Genomic DNA, 15,574 nt, shown 5'->3' with positions numbered 1-15,574 from the left:
CTGTCTACCTTAGAAGCCACCTCTCATCATAAGATATGCGCAGTTGAGATAAGCAGAGGCACTCAGGCTCAACAACCTCCAGTTTCAGCCAGGAAGAATCTGATGGCAGGGCATTTTCAGTAAGGGATGTCCCTCTACTTTGAAAGTGACCTTCATGACACATTGCAAGGCCTTTTTGATTTGCCAGGCTTTCAAGAACAGACTGCATTGTTGGGTGGGTTCTGTGAAGGTTAAAGAAATAGAAACTGTTGATCCTAATGTGGATAAAAAAGTTGCTGTTGTTCAGTTTACCTTGTAAGCTTTGTGTTTGTTCTTTTAACTCTAATGTGACTAGGATGGGCATGTTTTATAATTCACAATGAATAAATAAAATGTTATTAAATTTGTTTTTTATCATGAACAATAATAGTTCGGGTTGACTAGAGAGTTCTGCTTTGGTAAATGTTTGCCCTTGTTTGGACATTGGAGAGGTGAAATGTCACGCAGTTTGTTAAACAGGCAGCTTCTCTAAAGGAAATTAGGATTGACACCAAACAACCTCTCTTGCCTTTGGTAGTACATAGACATTATTGTTAAGAGTTAGGGTGTGTAAGGAAACCATATGTTCTGGGCTCTGTCTTTTGGTCTTTATAAACACAAGATTTTCCTTTCACCCTTTAAAAACAATCAAACAAACAAACCCAGAAACTGTAACTACATGATTTGACATAATACACCTTTTATAGACTTGATGCTGGTGACCATTATTATTTTATATTTATAACACCCACAATGTACAAAGTACTGTCCATACATACGAAGAGACAATCCCTGACCCAAAGAATTCAGTCAAAGGTCATTTGATGATTGTTTCTCTCTTCTTTTCTTTTTTTCCCCTCCCTTCAGATTTATCACGGAACAGACTCTCGGAACTTCCTGCAGAAGCTTGTCACTTTGTTTCCCTTGAGAGCCTTAACTTGTACCAGAACTGCATTCGTTACATCCCAGAGGCCATCCTGAACCTACAGTCTTTAACATTTCTAAATATCAGGTACCATCACATTTAAATCTTGATTTTAATATCCATGTTATAGACTCTAGCAACCTTTGGAGCATTAGAAGGTAACACAAATATAGTCTATAACCTGTGTGTCTTGGTATTGCATGCTATCAGAATCACCATTCTGGACCAGTCCCTACCAATTACCTCAATGAGGAGATATCAGATAGTAATAATCTTAATTTTTGACCCTTCTGGATTTGTGTTAACTACCTGAAATCTCCTTTTGCATGCTTGCTCCAAATCCTGGCAGCCACTGCTCCTTCTTTGTGATCTCAAACATATCCCATCTGGCCAATATTTGAGGGCATAGGAAAGATAAATTGCCTACTTGTCCTCATTAACTAGTTTGGATTCCTTTTGCTGTCTCTCTCCAATTGATTTTTTTCATGCAGGTCTGTAATGTGAAGAGATTTGTTTTTTGTTGTCTCTTCTTTCCTATGGGATCTTTAAATGACAGCTCTTGAGGTTCTGGACGATAAATTAACTTTTCTGGGTACTATAAGTAATGAAAGAAGAAAGATGATCTTGTAGACAAAGCACAGGATTGGGACTCAGGAGATCTGATTTCTTGTCCCAGCTCTACCACAGGCTTACTGTGTGATCTTGGGCAAGTCACTGCACCTTTGTGCCTCACTTTCCCCATCTATAAAATGGTGACATCTACCTCATAAGGGTATTGATTGATGAATGTTTGTAACGTGCTTTGAGATTTTCTGGTGGAAAGTTCTATAGACATGAAAGGGCATTTATTATTATTAGCACTAGTGATACTAACACCAGCACCTGTTTATTACATGTTCTTCTTTTTCCTATTGCTGTGTGAAAGACCCATGAAAATGGCTAACAGCCTGGCTATGCAGGGGAAATGGTAAAAATAACTGTACTCAAAGTGTTGTAAAATTCTCGAAGTAAATAAGCTGAAAATATACTAATTTTAGATGTAGTAGGTTTTTAAAATATTTTCAGGTATAATTTGTAATTTTTAAATTGGCAGAGTCCCTTAAACTGGAGTTGCTGGCTTTTCTTTGCAGCTGAGGTGATGTTAATAGTCGTACTTAATTTCAAATTATGATCTGCTAGGATGTGAGGGCACTTGTAGGTCTATGATAAAATATTCTTGCTTCTTATTGATGACAGTTGGGTGTTGATGAACAGTTGTGAATTGTGCAATAGTGCTAGTTTTAAATAAAACAGCAAAAATAATCTGTGGCTAGATTTTTCTAATCCTTTGGGACTTTTTCCTATTGGCTTTAGTTAGTATGTAACTCTTATTATTTCCTTGAGCTTCTATGGTATAATCAAAAGTTCAGGCTTGGATGAGGAATGGGTCAGGTAAAGAAGTAGAAATGAGCTGCGGCTGAAGTAGTGCAGACAGATTCTGACCCAAAATAAATACATCAGTTTTAGTGACTAAAGCCACATGGAAAGCCTTTGAATAAGGTAGCTACCTGAGTAGCTGGAGGCCTCTCTTTTTTAAATCACTACATTAAAGCAGGCAACTTTATCTCAATTTACACTGTTTATATCAAATCTTTGTGTTCCTGCTTAGACTTAAGTTATCAAAGCAAAGGTCAATCGAGTGATTAAGCATTATTCAGAGAAATTGGCATCTTAGAGTTATATAATGTCAGAAAATGGATGTCTGAGTAGTTCTCCGTATGTGAAGACTTTTTATAAAAGATGTCTGTACATTTAGGTATTTTACAGTACATCTTGAATGCAAAAAAAAAAATAGTTTCATGCTTGCTAGATTCCTAAAATAAAAGGAATGGACCAATGCTAGTAAAAATGCTGTTTTAAGAGACTGTTTTAAAAATAAGATGTCTCAGACTGACATGAAGGAGATGACTAGCAATTGTGCAAATTGCTCAGAATTTCTTTTTTTTAAAGCTAGTCGGCATATGGAACAAATTGCTGAAGTCAGAGGAAGTAAGCAGTGTAAATCTACTCAAGATAGAGTTGGACAGTCTCTTTTTGTATGTGAAAATAGTAAGCAAGGATAGAGCCAATAATTAAATATGTGAGGCTAAGAGAAGTAAATGTTTCTTGGGTTTGTAAGTTACACTGAACAGATCAAGCATATTTCCTCTTTTAAAACTGGTGTAATTCAGAAGTAGTTTAAATTGAATTAGCAATGAAAGCATAATATTGCTTTTTTCTTTTTGATGAAAAATGAACTACGTTAGCCATTTTTAACTTAAAAAATACATAACTTTAAAAATAGTGGCCATTGACCATGTTTTAACTACATTTTAAATTGTGAATACCCACCACATGTGTATTTCAGAATATAATCTATATTAGCTGTATATGCAATACATTTCCTTGAATGCATAGTATTGATTGCACAGTATATTGTTTGTCTATGCACCTTAGGCATTGTATAGGAGCACTTTTTTGTATTTAAATCAGTGATGTAAAATACACATCCAGGATTTATTGTCTAAAAATATAGAATCTGGTGCTATCAATTTCACTCATTCTTGTGGGTTTCCTTTCTTTCTTTGAAAAGCAAAACCTTGCTCTTGTAAATAAGGTCCATTGCTCCTTGAATAACTAGATACAGATAGGAAGTTATTGATAGTAAGCCGAGGGGTATGATGGGAAACTAATAACTGACAAAGACAACCCAAAACTTAGTTTAATTCTAACTGTGGGGAATCTCTCTCTTGTGAAATAGAAGCCAGTATTCTTTGGACAAAATCTAGATATATTGGTTTAAAAGAGAGAAGACTGATTCATCTGTTAGCCTTTTAAGTGTCAACACTTATTAGCTGTCAAGAAGTGTCCCAAGAAAGAGAAGTATTTAATTGCAACTTCTAATAAAGTACAGGGAATTTTCCTTTGAGTACATTGCACTGGTAGATTTTAAACAGTTTTTTACAAAACATAAATACATATGTCTATCTGTAATAAAATGTAATTTCCTGACCTGTAATATAAACGTGTTGTATCCTATTATTGAAGTTCAACTGTATACTGCAGTCTGCATTATTAAAATCAATGTTTTAAGAGGTATGCAGAACCTCTGTTCACAAACTAGTAATGATATTTGTTAAGAAAAAAAAATGTTTGCCTTACATCTGGTGTTACCCCTTTGCCAATTAAATTTTGCTTATCTTCCTTTTTTGCTTTATGGTGTGCATTGTAGGAATAGGATATGAGTCAGAGATGGATTTCCTATTGCTGTGATCTCTAACAGGTGTATTTGAAATTATTATTCCTTGATGCCAGCTAACATTAGTTCGTCTACTACTCGGGAGTAGGATTTTGTAGTGGGAAATTTAAACTCCACACAATGCCACATTTTGATAAACTTGAGTTTAGTATCTTGTTAAAACCTCCTTAAGGTAACATTAACTTTTCCCTAGTTTTCCAGTCATTTTCCAGTCTGATTGCTTCCGTTTACAAATAAGTCATAGCATTCTCATTTTATAAACCAACCTCTTCCTGTCTGATTCATTCACTGAGGTTGCAGTCCAGTTACATGACCTCATGTTTGCTTTGATGGTTATAAATTATGATGTGTCAAATACTGGATTGTAACATGTCCAAATTCATTGTGACAAGGATTTCTTAAATGCTTATCACCATGATAATTGGCCTTATTACAAATTAAATAACGAAAACACACACTTAACATTTCTACTGAGCAAGTAATATGCTCATTCTACCTTACGCTGTTCCCCACATGCTAATCCGCAGTAAAAAAATAAGAAAATGGTGTCTGCCTGATGCCTGAATATGGCCAGACTCTGAAAGAGGAAGTAAGCTCCAGAGCCTAAAAGCCTCCTACAAAAATGCCCTATCCCCCCATCCCCATGAGTAGTAGCAGATTCAGAGCTTCTGTTTACAACACATCTTGGTAAAGCAAAGGATAAGAAAGATGTGTAAAGAAGAGACTGCGAGATACCAGCTCACTTGTAAATGTGTCTCGAAACTGACATGACGCTCTTACATCCTGTCAAAGTAGAGTACATGATTTTGAGATTCTCTTATGTTGTGTTAAAATTGGTAAATGGTCTCTTCCCACATTCTGACTTTTTTTTTTCCTACCCAAAAGTCGAAACCAGCTTTCAACATTGCCAGTACACATGTGTAGTCTACCGTTGAAAGTTTTGATAGCAAGTAATAATAAGTTGGTCTCACTACCTGAAGAAATTGGACAGCTCAGACACCTGACAGAGCTTGTGAGTATATACTTATTGTTAATGATTGCTGTTCAGTTCTTAATTTATAAATGATTTGCTCTGGTGGGTTTAAATTTCATTGAGGTGAAATAACTTTATTCAACCGAGGGAGGAAGGATGGTCCAGTGATTAGGATACTAGCCCAGGACTTGTGAGACCAGGTTCAATTCCTTGATGTGCCACAGACTTCCTGTGTGGCTTTGAGCAAGTCTCTCTGTGCCTCAGTTCCCCATCTGTAACATGGGGATAATAGTACTGCCCTACCTCACTAGGGTGTTATGAGAGTAAATACGGTTTAAAAGATTGTGGGGTGCTCAGATACAGGAGTTATGGGGTCCAGATAAATACCTCAGATAGAATCAAAATGGAACTTTGTTTAAACAAATACAGTGCTACTAAGACATCCACATTAATTTATCATATATTCTGCATTCCAGATAAAAGTTCCATGTGGGTGACTCCGGCTCCCTGCCATACACATTTTATCCTATAAATAGAGTGTACAGTACTGTATTAGCTAGAGTCTGATGTCCCAGGATCTCTCCATATATGACAGAGACAGTTGCAAGTGCTGATATATATGACATTATTTGTTCATAGAGTGTAAGGCTGGAAGGGACCAATAGATCATCTGGTCTGACCTGCTATGTATCACAGACCATTGATTTTTGCCCAGTTACCCCTGTGTTGAGCTCAGTAACTTGGGTTAGATTAAAGCTTTTCAGTCCTCAGGAGACTAAGCGTTGTGTGCCACAGGCAGAGAACAGGAGAGAGTGAGGTGCCACCAATGCCCCTGCAGTCTCAGGGAATTGGTTAGGTTGGGATATGCCCAAACGATCCTAGTTAGGTGATCTATGCTCCATGTTGCAGAGAGAGGCAAAAAAACCTCAAAGGTCCCTACTAATCTGACCAGGGAAAAATTCCTTCCCAACTCCAAATCTGGTGATCAGGTACCACCTCAGAGCACTGGTCCACCACCTCCGGCATCATATCTCCAGCTAAGGTCAATTCCTAATGCTTCACAGGGGGGGTGGGGAAAAATATAGAATACAAATGGTCAATTGTTCATTGGGGAAAAAATTACTTCCTGACTCCTGCAGCAACCTTCTGAAGCATGAGATTTGATTATAGTCATTATCTTAATGCAGAGCTGCAAGTGTTATGAGCATGTTGAGTGCAATGCAGAGCTGTTCTCTCCATGGCCCATCAAGGGGAGGGAATGAACAGGGGGATTCATAGACTCTAAGGCCAGAAGGGACCACCATGATCTTCCAGCCTGACACACCCTCCAGAAACTGGATTAAAGCATTTATTTTAGATAGATACTAATATAATTGTAAAGACTCCAAGTGATGGTGAGTCCACCCCCACCCCAGTAAGATGTTCCAGTGTTTAATTATCCTCATTGCTAGGAAATTCCATCTTATTTTAAGGTTGTGCTTGTCTAAATTCAGCTTCCAGCAATTAGATCTTGTTATGGCCTGGTCTTCAAGACTGAAAATCCCCCACTAGCAGCTAACTTTTCCATGTAAAAATACCTAGACACAGTGGTCAGGTCACCTCTCAGCTTTCTCTTTGATAAGCTGAATAGATTAACCCCCGTAAGATTCACATCATAAGATTTATTTTTCAGTCCCAGAATGATTTTTGTCACACCCTTTCAGACTCTCTCCATTATTTCTACGTCCATCTTGAAATGTGGACACCAGAACTGGACACGGTATTCTAGTATTTGTAATGAATGCAAGCTCTAGCTAGAAATTTTGCTCTGGTACTTTGAAGTTCTACTTGCTTCATTTTCCAGCTGTCCTAGAGATGATCTGGGGTAGCTCACTCACTTCTTTAGCTTTAGCAGCCTTTGCCCAATTACAACAGTCAGACAAGGCTGTTGGATGTCAATTGTGAGGAACAGCCTAGCCCTCTGAGGTACACTTGACATGGACATCAGTTTTCATGAACATGTCTATTGGATGAGCTTTACCTGACACCTTAGGGCTGAAATTGGAGTTTTATTTCTCCTAGCCTCCTCTGCCCCAGCAAGACTTATTTTAAGGCAGTCTTTATTTGCATTGACGTCCTGATCTTAGGGAGTGATATTTTATAGAGGTAGCCATGCCACCAACTACCCCTCTTGAGACATGTCGCCAGTTGGTCTGCAATGGCTTATTGAATATTTGCAAGTGTCCTGCATATCTGCAGGACATTCCCCTTATCTGCCACCCAGAGATATTCTTGGTGGGAATTGGTCGCTCCTATACAGATAGCTATCTTATTTTTTTTCAAATACTTCAGCTTTTAATTTAGTTTTTCAGTGTGTTTATGAACATGTGGATTTAAAAAACAACCTAGACAACTTGACATGTTAGAGACAATTGCAATAGAATCTTGATAAGTGTGTAACTCGCATTTGGGAATGGCACAGAATTACAAAAGTACACCTCTACCCCTATATAACGCTGTCCTCGGGAGCCAAAAATTCTTACCGCGTTATATCAAACTTGCTTTGATCTGCAGGAGTGCTCAGCTCCGCCCCCCCGGAGCACTGCTTTACTGCGTTATATCCGAATTCGTGTTATATCAGGTCGTGTTATATCGGGGTACAGGTGTTACCTGTGTTCTTTAATGGGAGAGACAAGGAAGGCAAGGTAATATCTTTTATTGGACCAGCTTCTGTTGGTAGAAGGGACAAGTTTTTGAGCTTCACAGAGCTCTTCTTCATGCCTGGAGAAAGTAAGCAGAGTATCTGAGCCAAATACAGGGTGAGACAGATTGTGAAGCATAAGGGATTCACACATGCACGTTTCAGTCCTACAAGCATATATTCTTTAATGATATACTCCGAGTATTCCTCGGGTGTGTGTACATTTGAGATTTGTTTTTAAGGCTTGGCATTCAATAAAAGACACACAGTGAGAAGTGAGGTGCACTGGTAGAGCTAAGTGCTACACCATATAACTCTACTAGGGCTTCTCACTTTGTTCCCTGGCTACCTGCTGCATATGCCTGCTAATGCCCAGATGCATGTGAGGTTAATATAATTTTTGGGTGAGTTATTTAGTCTGGGCTGTCTTTTGTATTGGCAATGTAGTATGTATTTTATCCTTTTGTGTGATCTAAATGTTGTTGTAACATTGCCTAGAGGTTTTGAGGATAGGCCCTTGAAAATATCCAGATCAAGTACATGGCAGGTAGTGTGTTTCTCCAGGCTCTCCTGCTTCAGAGTCCGTGGAGGAATGGGAAATGGGCAATCTGTGGAGGAAATTTATGCTAACATGCTAGTTTGCTAACTTAATATGCATGGAAATATCATTATTTCCTTATCAATATCAATACCTTCACTTTTTCCATAATGTATAACTTGTCTAAAGAGCTTTTATGATCTAGTGTCACATCTCCTGGGTTTGTTCTTTTCTTTGCTCTGCTGTTGTTGGGAGACTGAAAAAATTACTTTGTGCCTCTGTTTCCCCATCTGTAAAATGGGGATAATTAATACTTTGTCACAATGCTGAAACTTAATGAATGTTAGTAAAGCACTTTGACAATCTTAGGTGTCATAGAAGTGTTTATTTTTGTCAAGTTTATAAATAAAACACTGCCTATCAGAGTTAATGTACATATACCTACAAAACCAGAAGGCAGGAATTGCCTATTAGCATTGGGATTTATTTAAACAGGCTGACAGTATCAAAACAGTGGCTCACTTTGTAGTTTTGTATTGCAGGATGTGAGTTGTAATGAAATACAGACAATACCTCCACAGATTGGCAGTCTGGAGTCTTTGCGTGACCTGAACATCAGGAGAAATCATTTGGTGCATTTACCTGAAGGTGAGATCAGCAGATAAAAGTCTGTCATATGTAACAACTGAGATTTTTGACACTTATTCTTTTTAAAGCTTGTTTTCCTAAGAGCTAGTAGTAAGCATGCTGTTTATTATAGCTACTAGATTGAATGTTTGTTTTCTATCTCCAGAGCTTGCAGAATTGCCTTTGATTCGATTAGATTTTTCCTGCAATAAAATCACAACAATTCCTGTTTGTTATCGGAACCTCAGGCATCTTCAGACAATCACACTAGATAACAACCCTCTACAGTCACCCCCTGCACAGGTGAATTAAAGTTTGGAATTAGAATGTCTGCTATTTTCACTAGATCAGGGGTCGGCAACCTTTTGGAAGTGGTGTGCTGAGTCTTCATTTATTCACTCTAAGTTAAGGTTTTGCGTGCCGGTAATACATTTTAACCTTTTTAGAAGGGCTCTTTCTATAAGTCTATAATATATAACTAAACTATTGTTGTATATAAAGTAAATAATGTTTTTAAAATGTTTAAGCAGCTTCATTTAAAATTAAATTAAAATGCAGAGCCCCCCAGACCGGTGGCCAGGACCCAGGCAGTGTGAGTGCCACTGAAAATCAGCTCTTGTGCCACGTGCCATAGGTTGCCTACCCCTGCACTAGAGGATGTAAAGTGAGATTAGAAACTGAATGGTTAAAACTTTCTTTTGGGAACAATAAGATTTTAAAGAACCTGTGTTTCTCTAGAGACCTTAAAGAAACCCATGGCAGAAATACTCTTCCACTTCCCTTAATTTAGTTCTCCTACTGGTAGTAGGTATGTGGTTACTGCAGGAATTCCTTCGTTAGCCTGTTGAATAAAATTCTCATTGTACAGTATAAGTAAAATAAGCAAGTGGCTCTAGAGTGAAATAAGCTTTGGGAGAGAGGAAGAGCTATGAACAAAAAACATTTTTGAGCCATTCTACTGTTGAAGTAGTGAACTGGAAACCTAAAAGTGCAATGCATTTTCATTCATTTTACAAGCGCCCTGCAGGCTAAATACAATGTGGTCAATGGCTGACTTCATCTTTAATATGTATGTATAGCCCTGGGGAATGACCTGCTTCCTCTGAGTCAGAGTGGGAAGTGCTGTGACCTATAGTTTCCATAGATTCTGCCTCCATATTAAAGATGAAGGGAGTTAGAATTGGCTTCACTTGATTCAAATTAGGCCTGGCTTTTGGCAGCTAGGTTGGGCAAGGTTTGGATGCCTCTGCCGTAGTTCCAGGTTTTACCCCTTACAAATACATATAACTCTTTATTCACATAGAAGATCCTTGACATGATAAACCCTTATGAGCAAGCTTACAGAAAGGGCTCCACACAGTCCAGATGTTTTTGGAAAAAGCTTCCATTTTTTTATTATACATATATTCTGTGACACTTCAGTGTGATGGTTTGTTTGTAATGGGAGAAGTTTAAAAAATGGATGAAGAGCTTTAAGGATGCTGTAAGGATGTTATAAGTTCACAGTAGCTAGTTAATGTCTGTACAGTGCTTTGATGAAATAAAGTGCTAAATATGTTTATGGATTTCCTTTTTTGTAGATATGCATAAAAGGAAAAATCCACATATTTAAATACCTGAACATAGAAGCATGCAAGATAGCTCCAGACTTGCCTGATTATGATAGGAGGCCCATGGGATTTGGCTCTTGGTAAGTTTGTGCATATTCTGTTTGATGTGGATTGGGGAAAACTTGTCTACTCTCCTGAATTCAGAAGAGGCAGAAACCAGATCCACTAATTGTTGGTTAGTGTACATTTCACCGACGATAGTGGCCTTGAAGAACATTGTGGTGTGTGTCACCCTGTGAGCCACTCTAGCAGGAGTCCAAGCAAGACAGTTTAGAAGGAAAAATAAAGTAATATCACAATTCAGCCAGTGCTAAAGGGCACACCCTTTCGAGAGGAAAAAAAAAGTTTGGTGTCTTCAGGCTATGATAGAAGGAAGTTCTATTTTTAAGACATTAATCTATGTTTTTACTTAAATCTTAGGGTTTTCCCAATATCTACTATAGTCTAACGTTGTGATTTTTAATCTTTTGTACAGGATTATATAATTGTTCTGCTGTAACTACAGGTATAAGTGCTGATCTCACCCCATTAGTAAACTTTTATTTTTGGCAGGCTTTCATTTGGCACAAATGTTTAATACAGTAACACAGGTATTAGAACGGTCAACCACATCAGCTTCTAAATTAAGATGTCTAGGGAAAAGTAGGAGTACACTATATATTTATACTACACATTTAAGAGAAAAGCAAAGTAATGAGGTAGGAGACTAGCTAGAAGAAAAAGAATATATTCTCAGTGATCATACAAACTAATACCGAGCCAGAGGGAATATATATCTGTAACGTGCACCATGGGCTGAACATGATTCGTGAATAAAACAAATAAGCCATTGCAGTTGTACCAAAGATCTATGAAGGAGAATTTAGGTCAAGAGGCAGCTCCTCATCAAGTTTAGAATCCACATTTGATAAGCACCTTTCCAGATGGGGTCAACATGAATACTTTCTGAAATTCACTTGTCTCTTTAGAGTGTAATCTCTTTGGGACAGGGACCCACACCTAGCATAATCAGGTGCTATTTGAGACAAATAAAGTTGTGGCATATAAATGAGAGTATGTGATTCTATCCTGTATGTGACGCAGGTGAGGCGGCATTTGGAATACTGTTTAGATTAAAATTATTTAGGTCTCCTGTTAGCTAAATTTATAATGCTGTCTTAGTTTCTTATTATAATAAAGTGCATATTGCAAAAAACAAGCTGATACAGGGATCTAAGGAGCATCTGTATTCAGAAAGGCTAAGGAAATTAGGGCACCCTTATTGTGACATAAATTGCCCAGTCCAACCAACTGTATCTAAAGCTATTGATCTCCAGTGTAGTTTATTTTTTTTTGAAAAGCATAACATCGATAAGTAGAGTATGTGTTTACTGAAAAGATTTTCGTTTCATGTAATGAAAGAATTTATATATTTTACCATTACACTCAGTACCAATATAAAAGCTTGAGCAGAACCCATTCAGGATGCTTCCTCCAGATGGTCAATTTCACTTCAAGCTTGTGTGGACTGGCTTGCTTTTGTCCATGTCTCCATCCCTGCCAGGCACCATGAAAGTAGATATATCTGAAGTGGATAAGAGAGATGGCATAGAACTCTTTGTTGCTCATGTGCTGATTATATCACTTACCAGCAGGGGCGGCTCTAGCTTTTTTGCCGTCCCAAGCACAGCAGGTGGGCTGCTTTCGGCGGCGTGCTTGCGAGAGGTCCCTGGTCCTCCAGATTTGGCGGCATGCCTGCGGGAGGTCCGCCGGTCCTGCGGCTTCAGCATACCCACCGCCGAATTGCCCTGAATCTGCAGGACCGGCGGACCTCCCGTAGGCATGCCGCCGAATCCGCAGGACCTCCCACAGGTGCGCCCTCGCAGGAACTGGCAGGACGCCCCCTGCAGCTTGCTGCCTCAGGCACACGCTTGGCGCACTGGTGCCTGGAGGTGCCGCTGCTTACCAGTCTCTCTTAGTGGCTCCCACAGTGGCTTCACATGCAAATTGAGCAAATATGTGTGGAAGAGACTAGATTTCTGCAGGAACCCACATAAAGGAGCCAATGGAGAAGATGAGCTGCTGCCCAAAATCAGAATTTCTTCTAGAATTTCTGAGATGAAAGAACAAAACAACTCATACACAATATAGTGTACTCCAGTTAATGCCCATAGGCAAGTCAACAGAGCCTTTGGTCAATGATATCAAAGACTACTGACAGAACTAAAACTAATCAGCATGTATACCTGACCTTTGTCTTTTGCTCTATGGAGGTTATATAGTGATCCTGGGCAATTTGAAAAGAATGGAATTAAACCGGAGTTGATGTAAAGCTGCTTTCAAAGCTAGTGTGACAGTTACCAAGCTAGCTGCACGACAGTCCTTTCTCAGAGCCTCACTGAGTGCACCCCAACAGGTGTCAGGCCTTGTGGCTTTACCCCTGCTGGGGTGGACGTCTTTGAAAGTGTGTGCCTGTGGCTGTCTTATCTCTTAGGCTATGTGTGCACTGCAGCTGGGAGGTGTAAATCCCAGCTCGGGTGGACTTAAATGTGCTAGCTCTGCTTAAACTAGCATGCTAAAAATAGCAGTGTGGCTGCATGGGCAGCTGCTTGGATTAACTGCCTGAGTATGTACCTAGGATTCAGAGGGATTGTACCCAGGCAACTAGACAGGAGAAAATTTTGGCTTCTTTATATATAAATATTTCTAATTGAGAATTGTGCTGCTGGCCCACACTGCCCTTTTTTTATTTTTTGGACTCATGTAAAGTTATCCTAAACACAATACTAGTGCCCTCTTCTGTGTTTTACCCAGTTAGTAAAACTATTGCTTTATTTAATTGTTACTACCATTTTCAATAGAGAACTGGTTCCCAGCCTTTCAGACGATTGTATCAGTTTACAGAATAAGATATTGACTGTACCGATCAGTGTCTGTAGACTCCTGTTAAGTTGTGACCTTTAATCTTTGGGCTGTTCCAGACCAATCTCTTAGCTGTGAGACTGAAATGTGGAGCGCTCAAGCTCAACATTGGATCATGCATGACTGAATGGAGGGGAGGCAGCAGCAGTGCCTTACAGGAGCCTAGCACTAGGTTCAATGTTGAGGTAGGGAGGGTAAGTCTGGAATGCGAGACATAAAAGTTTGAAGTACTGGGACGTGGATCACTGGAGTAGGAATCATTTGTACGGATTAAATTTTGAAAGACTTTGGTAGTTCTATTCCGTGACTAGAAAGGAGATTGACATATATGCATGTATTACATTGTGACTTCAGAACTCTGGCTGGGAGTGATGATCTCTTCATGTCAGTGGCACATCTTGTTCCCCTTATTTTTATGGATACATTTATTTTCATTACAAAAAGGTACTTTAGACACTGCATTTCAAAGTGATTATTGCACGTCTCAGGTGGTTAGCTACTCTACCTTCAGTTTCATGCCTTATGCATTGGAACCCAAGCATGCTGTAAAAATGTACTGCCGCTCTGTCTTAGTGCTTAATTATTGCCGCTTGCAGCCAGCTAGTCAGTGAGGAATAGGATCTGAAGTCTCTGCTGATTTCTTAAAGGCTGTTGTCTGTAATGAACGTATAAAGCCCTGAGCAGTCAGTAACCCTCTGTTTTCAGATTTTTTCTGAAAGTCCTGGAGACAGACTGCATCTTTCAAATTCAGAAGGAGGGGAAAGCGTGGGAACTGTGAACTGTAACTGTGAATTTCTGAGTTACCAGACGCTCTCAGTGATGATGAAGTATTTTTCAAAAGCTGTATTTGAATAGGAGGGATAGAATATGAAGAAAATAGAATCAAACAGTATTTTTCCTTTTGGATTAAAACTATTGAATTTTGATCTTCAATTTTAAGTGCTTGTTCAGTGCAAAATCGGTTTCTCTTTAGATTCTCAGGATACTTGATGTAGTCATGATTAAAATGGAATTATTGTAGTGTGTCATGTGGGAACCAGTTTCTCATTTTATTTCTCTTTTTATAATTTCAAAAAAACAGTGGTTTTGATCCAGTATTTAGGTGTCGTGAATTATTGGCTTAAATGTGGTCACTATGTAGACTGTTACATGTACTACCTGAAGTTTTCTTTCCCCAGCTGGTCTTTAATTGAAAAACAATCTTACCATTGTCTGAATAATGTGTAGTACTTTGTTAGGATATTTTTTTGCCTTAAAAGTAGACTACAATGTCTTGTAGCTATGTATTCCCGGGGCCACTGTATGCATTGTTAACTCTTTCTATAGAACAAAAGGCATGACACAGCTAATACATTTTAAAAATCCAGAGGTGTTTTTTTTTTAACTACGCTGAGCAATTTTAGGATTATTCTTTTTTCCTGTCACCCAAAAGAAGTGAGCTGTGGTTCCCTTCCCATCTTTGTTGCTGAAGGATCCCTAATATGAATATTATCTTTGTTTAGCATGACTGAGTTCCATTCTTGCCTTCATTCCAGATGCCATCCCCAGACTTTAGTACATGACGTAAATCTTTTACAAACTCAGAGGAACAAACATAGTGCTAGATCCTGTATGTTGGTCCATACAGTCAGAGCCCCAGTAACTTAAATGAGGCTCTGTGTAGGGTTAAGGGTCTGCCTATGAAACCTTTTCCCGATGTGTACATAAAAATAAGCATATTTCACTTCTGCAGCTCTTGTTCCCTCATCCTTTATCCCTTAGTTGTTCTTTGAGTAATGTCCCTATGGGTGCTCCATTTCATGTGTGCTCACACCCTTTTCTCCTTGAATTGGAGATTTTGGGTTGCAGTGTCTGTTCAGCCCACACGTGTTGTGTACTTCCTCATGCCCAGCTCTAAGGCTATACAGTGCTGTATGAGCGAAACACCCTCAGTTCTTTCTCAGCTGCCGTGGCCTGAGATGGAGCATTAGTGTGCCTTACTTTGAAATCTCTTAGCGCTTAGTTATCTTAGTTACCTTTCATTTA

The 15,574-nt window shown here is 38.9% G+C and overlaps 1 protein-coding gene across 3 annotated transcripts in view; it reads left to right on the top strand.

Moving 5' to 3' along the window:
• The window catches only part of LRCH3 (leucine rich repeats and calponin homology domain containing 3), a 103,071-nt gene that overhangs the window by 38,520 nt on the left and 48,977 nt on the right, over nt 1-15,574 (top strand). For all 3 annotated transcript variants that reach the window (XM_045029143.1, XM_045029141.1, XM_045029142.1), the window contains exons 2-6: nt 886-1,030; nt 5,106-5,232; nt 8,954-9,059; nt 9,205-9,341; nt 10,619-10,728. In XM_045029143.1, the coding sequence (XP_044885078.1) occupies nt 886-1,030; nt 5,106-5,232; nt 8,954-9,059; nt 9,205-9,341; nt 10,619-10,728 (625 nt within the window). The remainder of the gene's footprint in view (nt 1-885; nt 1,031-5,105; nt 5,233-8,953; nt 9,060-9,204; nt 9,342-10,618; nt 10,729-15,574) is intronic.

Source organism: Mauremys mutica, chromosome 9 (genome assembly GCF_020497125.1).
Source record: "Mauremys mutica isolate MM-2020 ecotype Southern chromosome 9, ASM2049712v1, whole genome shotgun sequence".
Taxonomy (NCBI): Eukaryota; Metazoa; Chordata; order Testudines; family Geoemydidae; genus Mauremys; species Mauremys mutica.
Note: the sequence above shows the minus strand (reverse complement) of the source record. Positions and strands in the feature narration are given on the sequence as shown.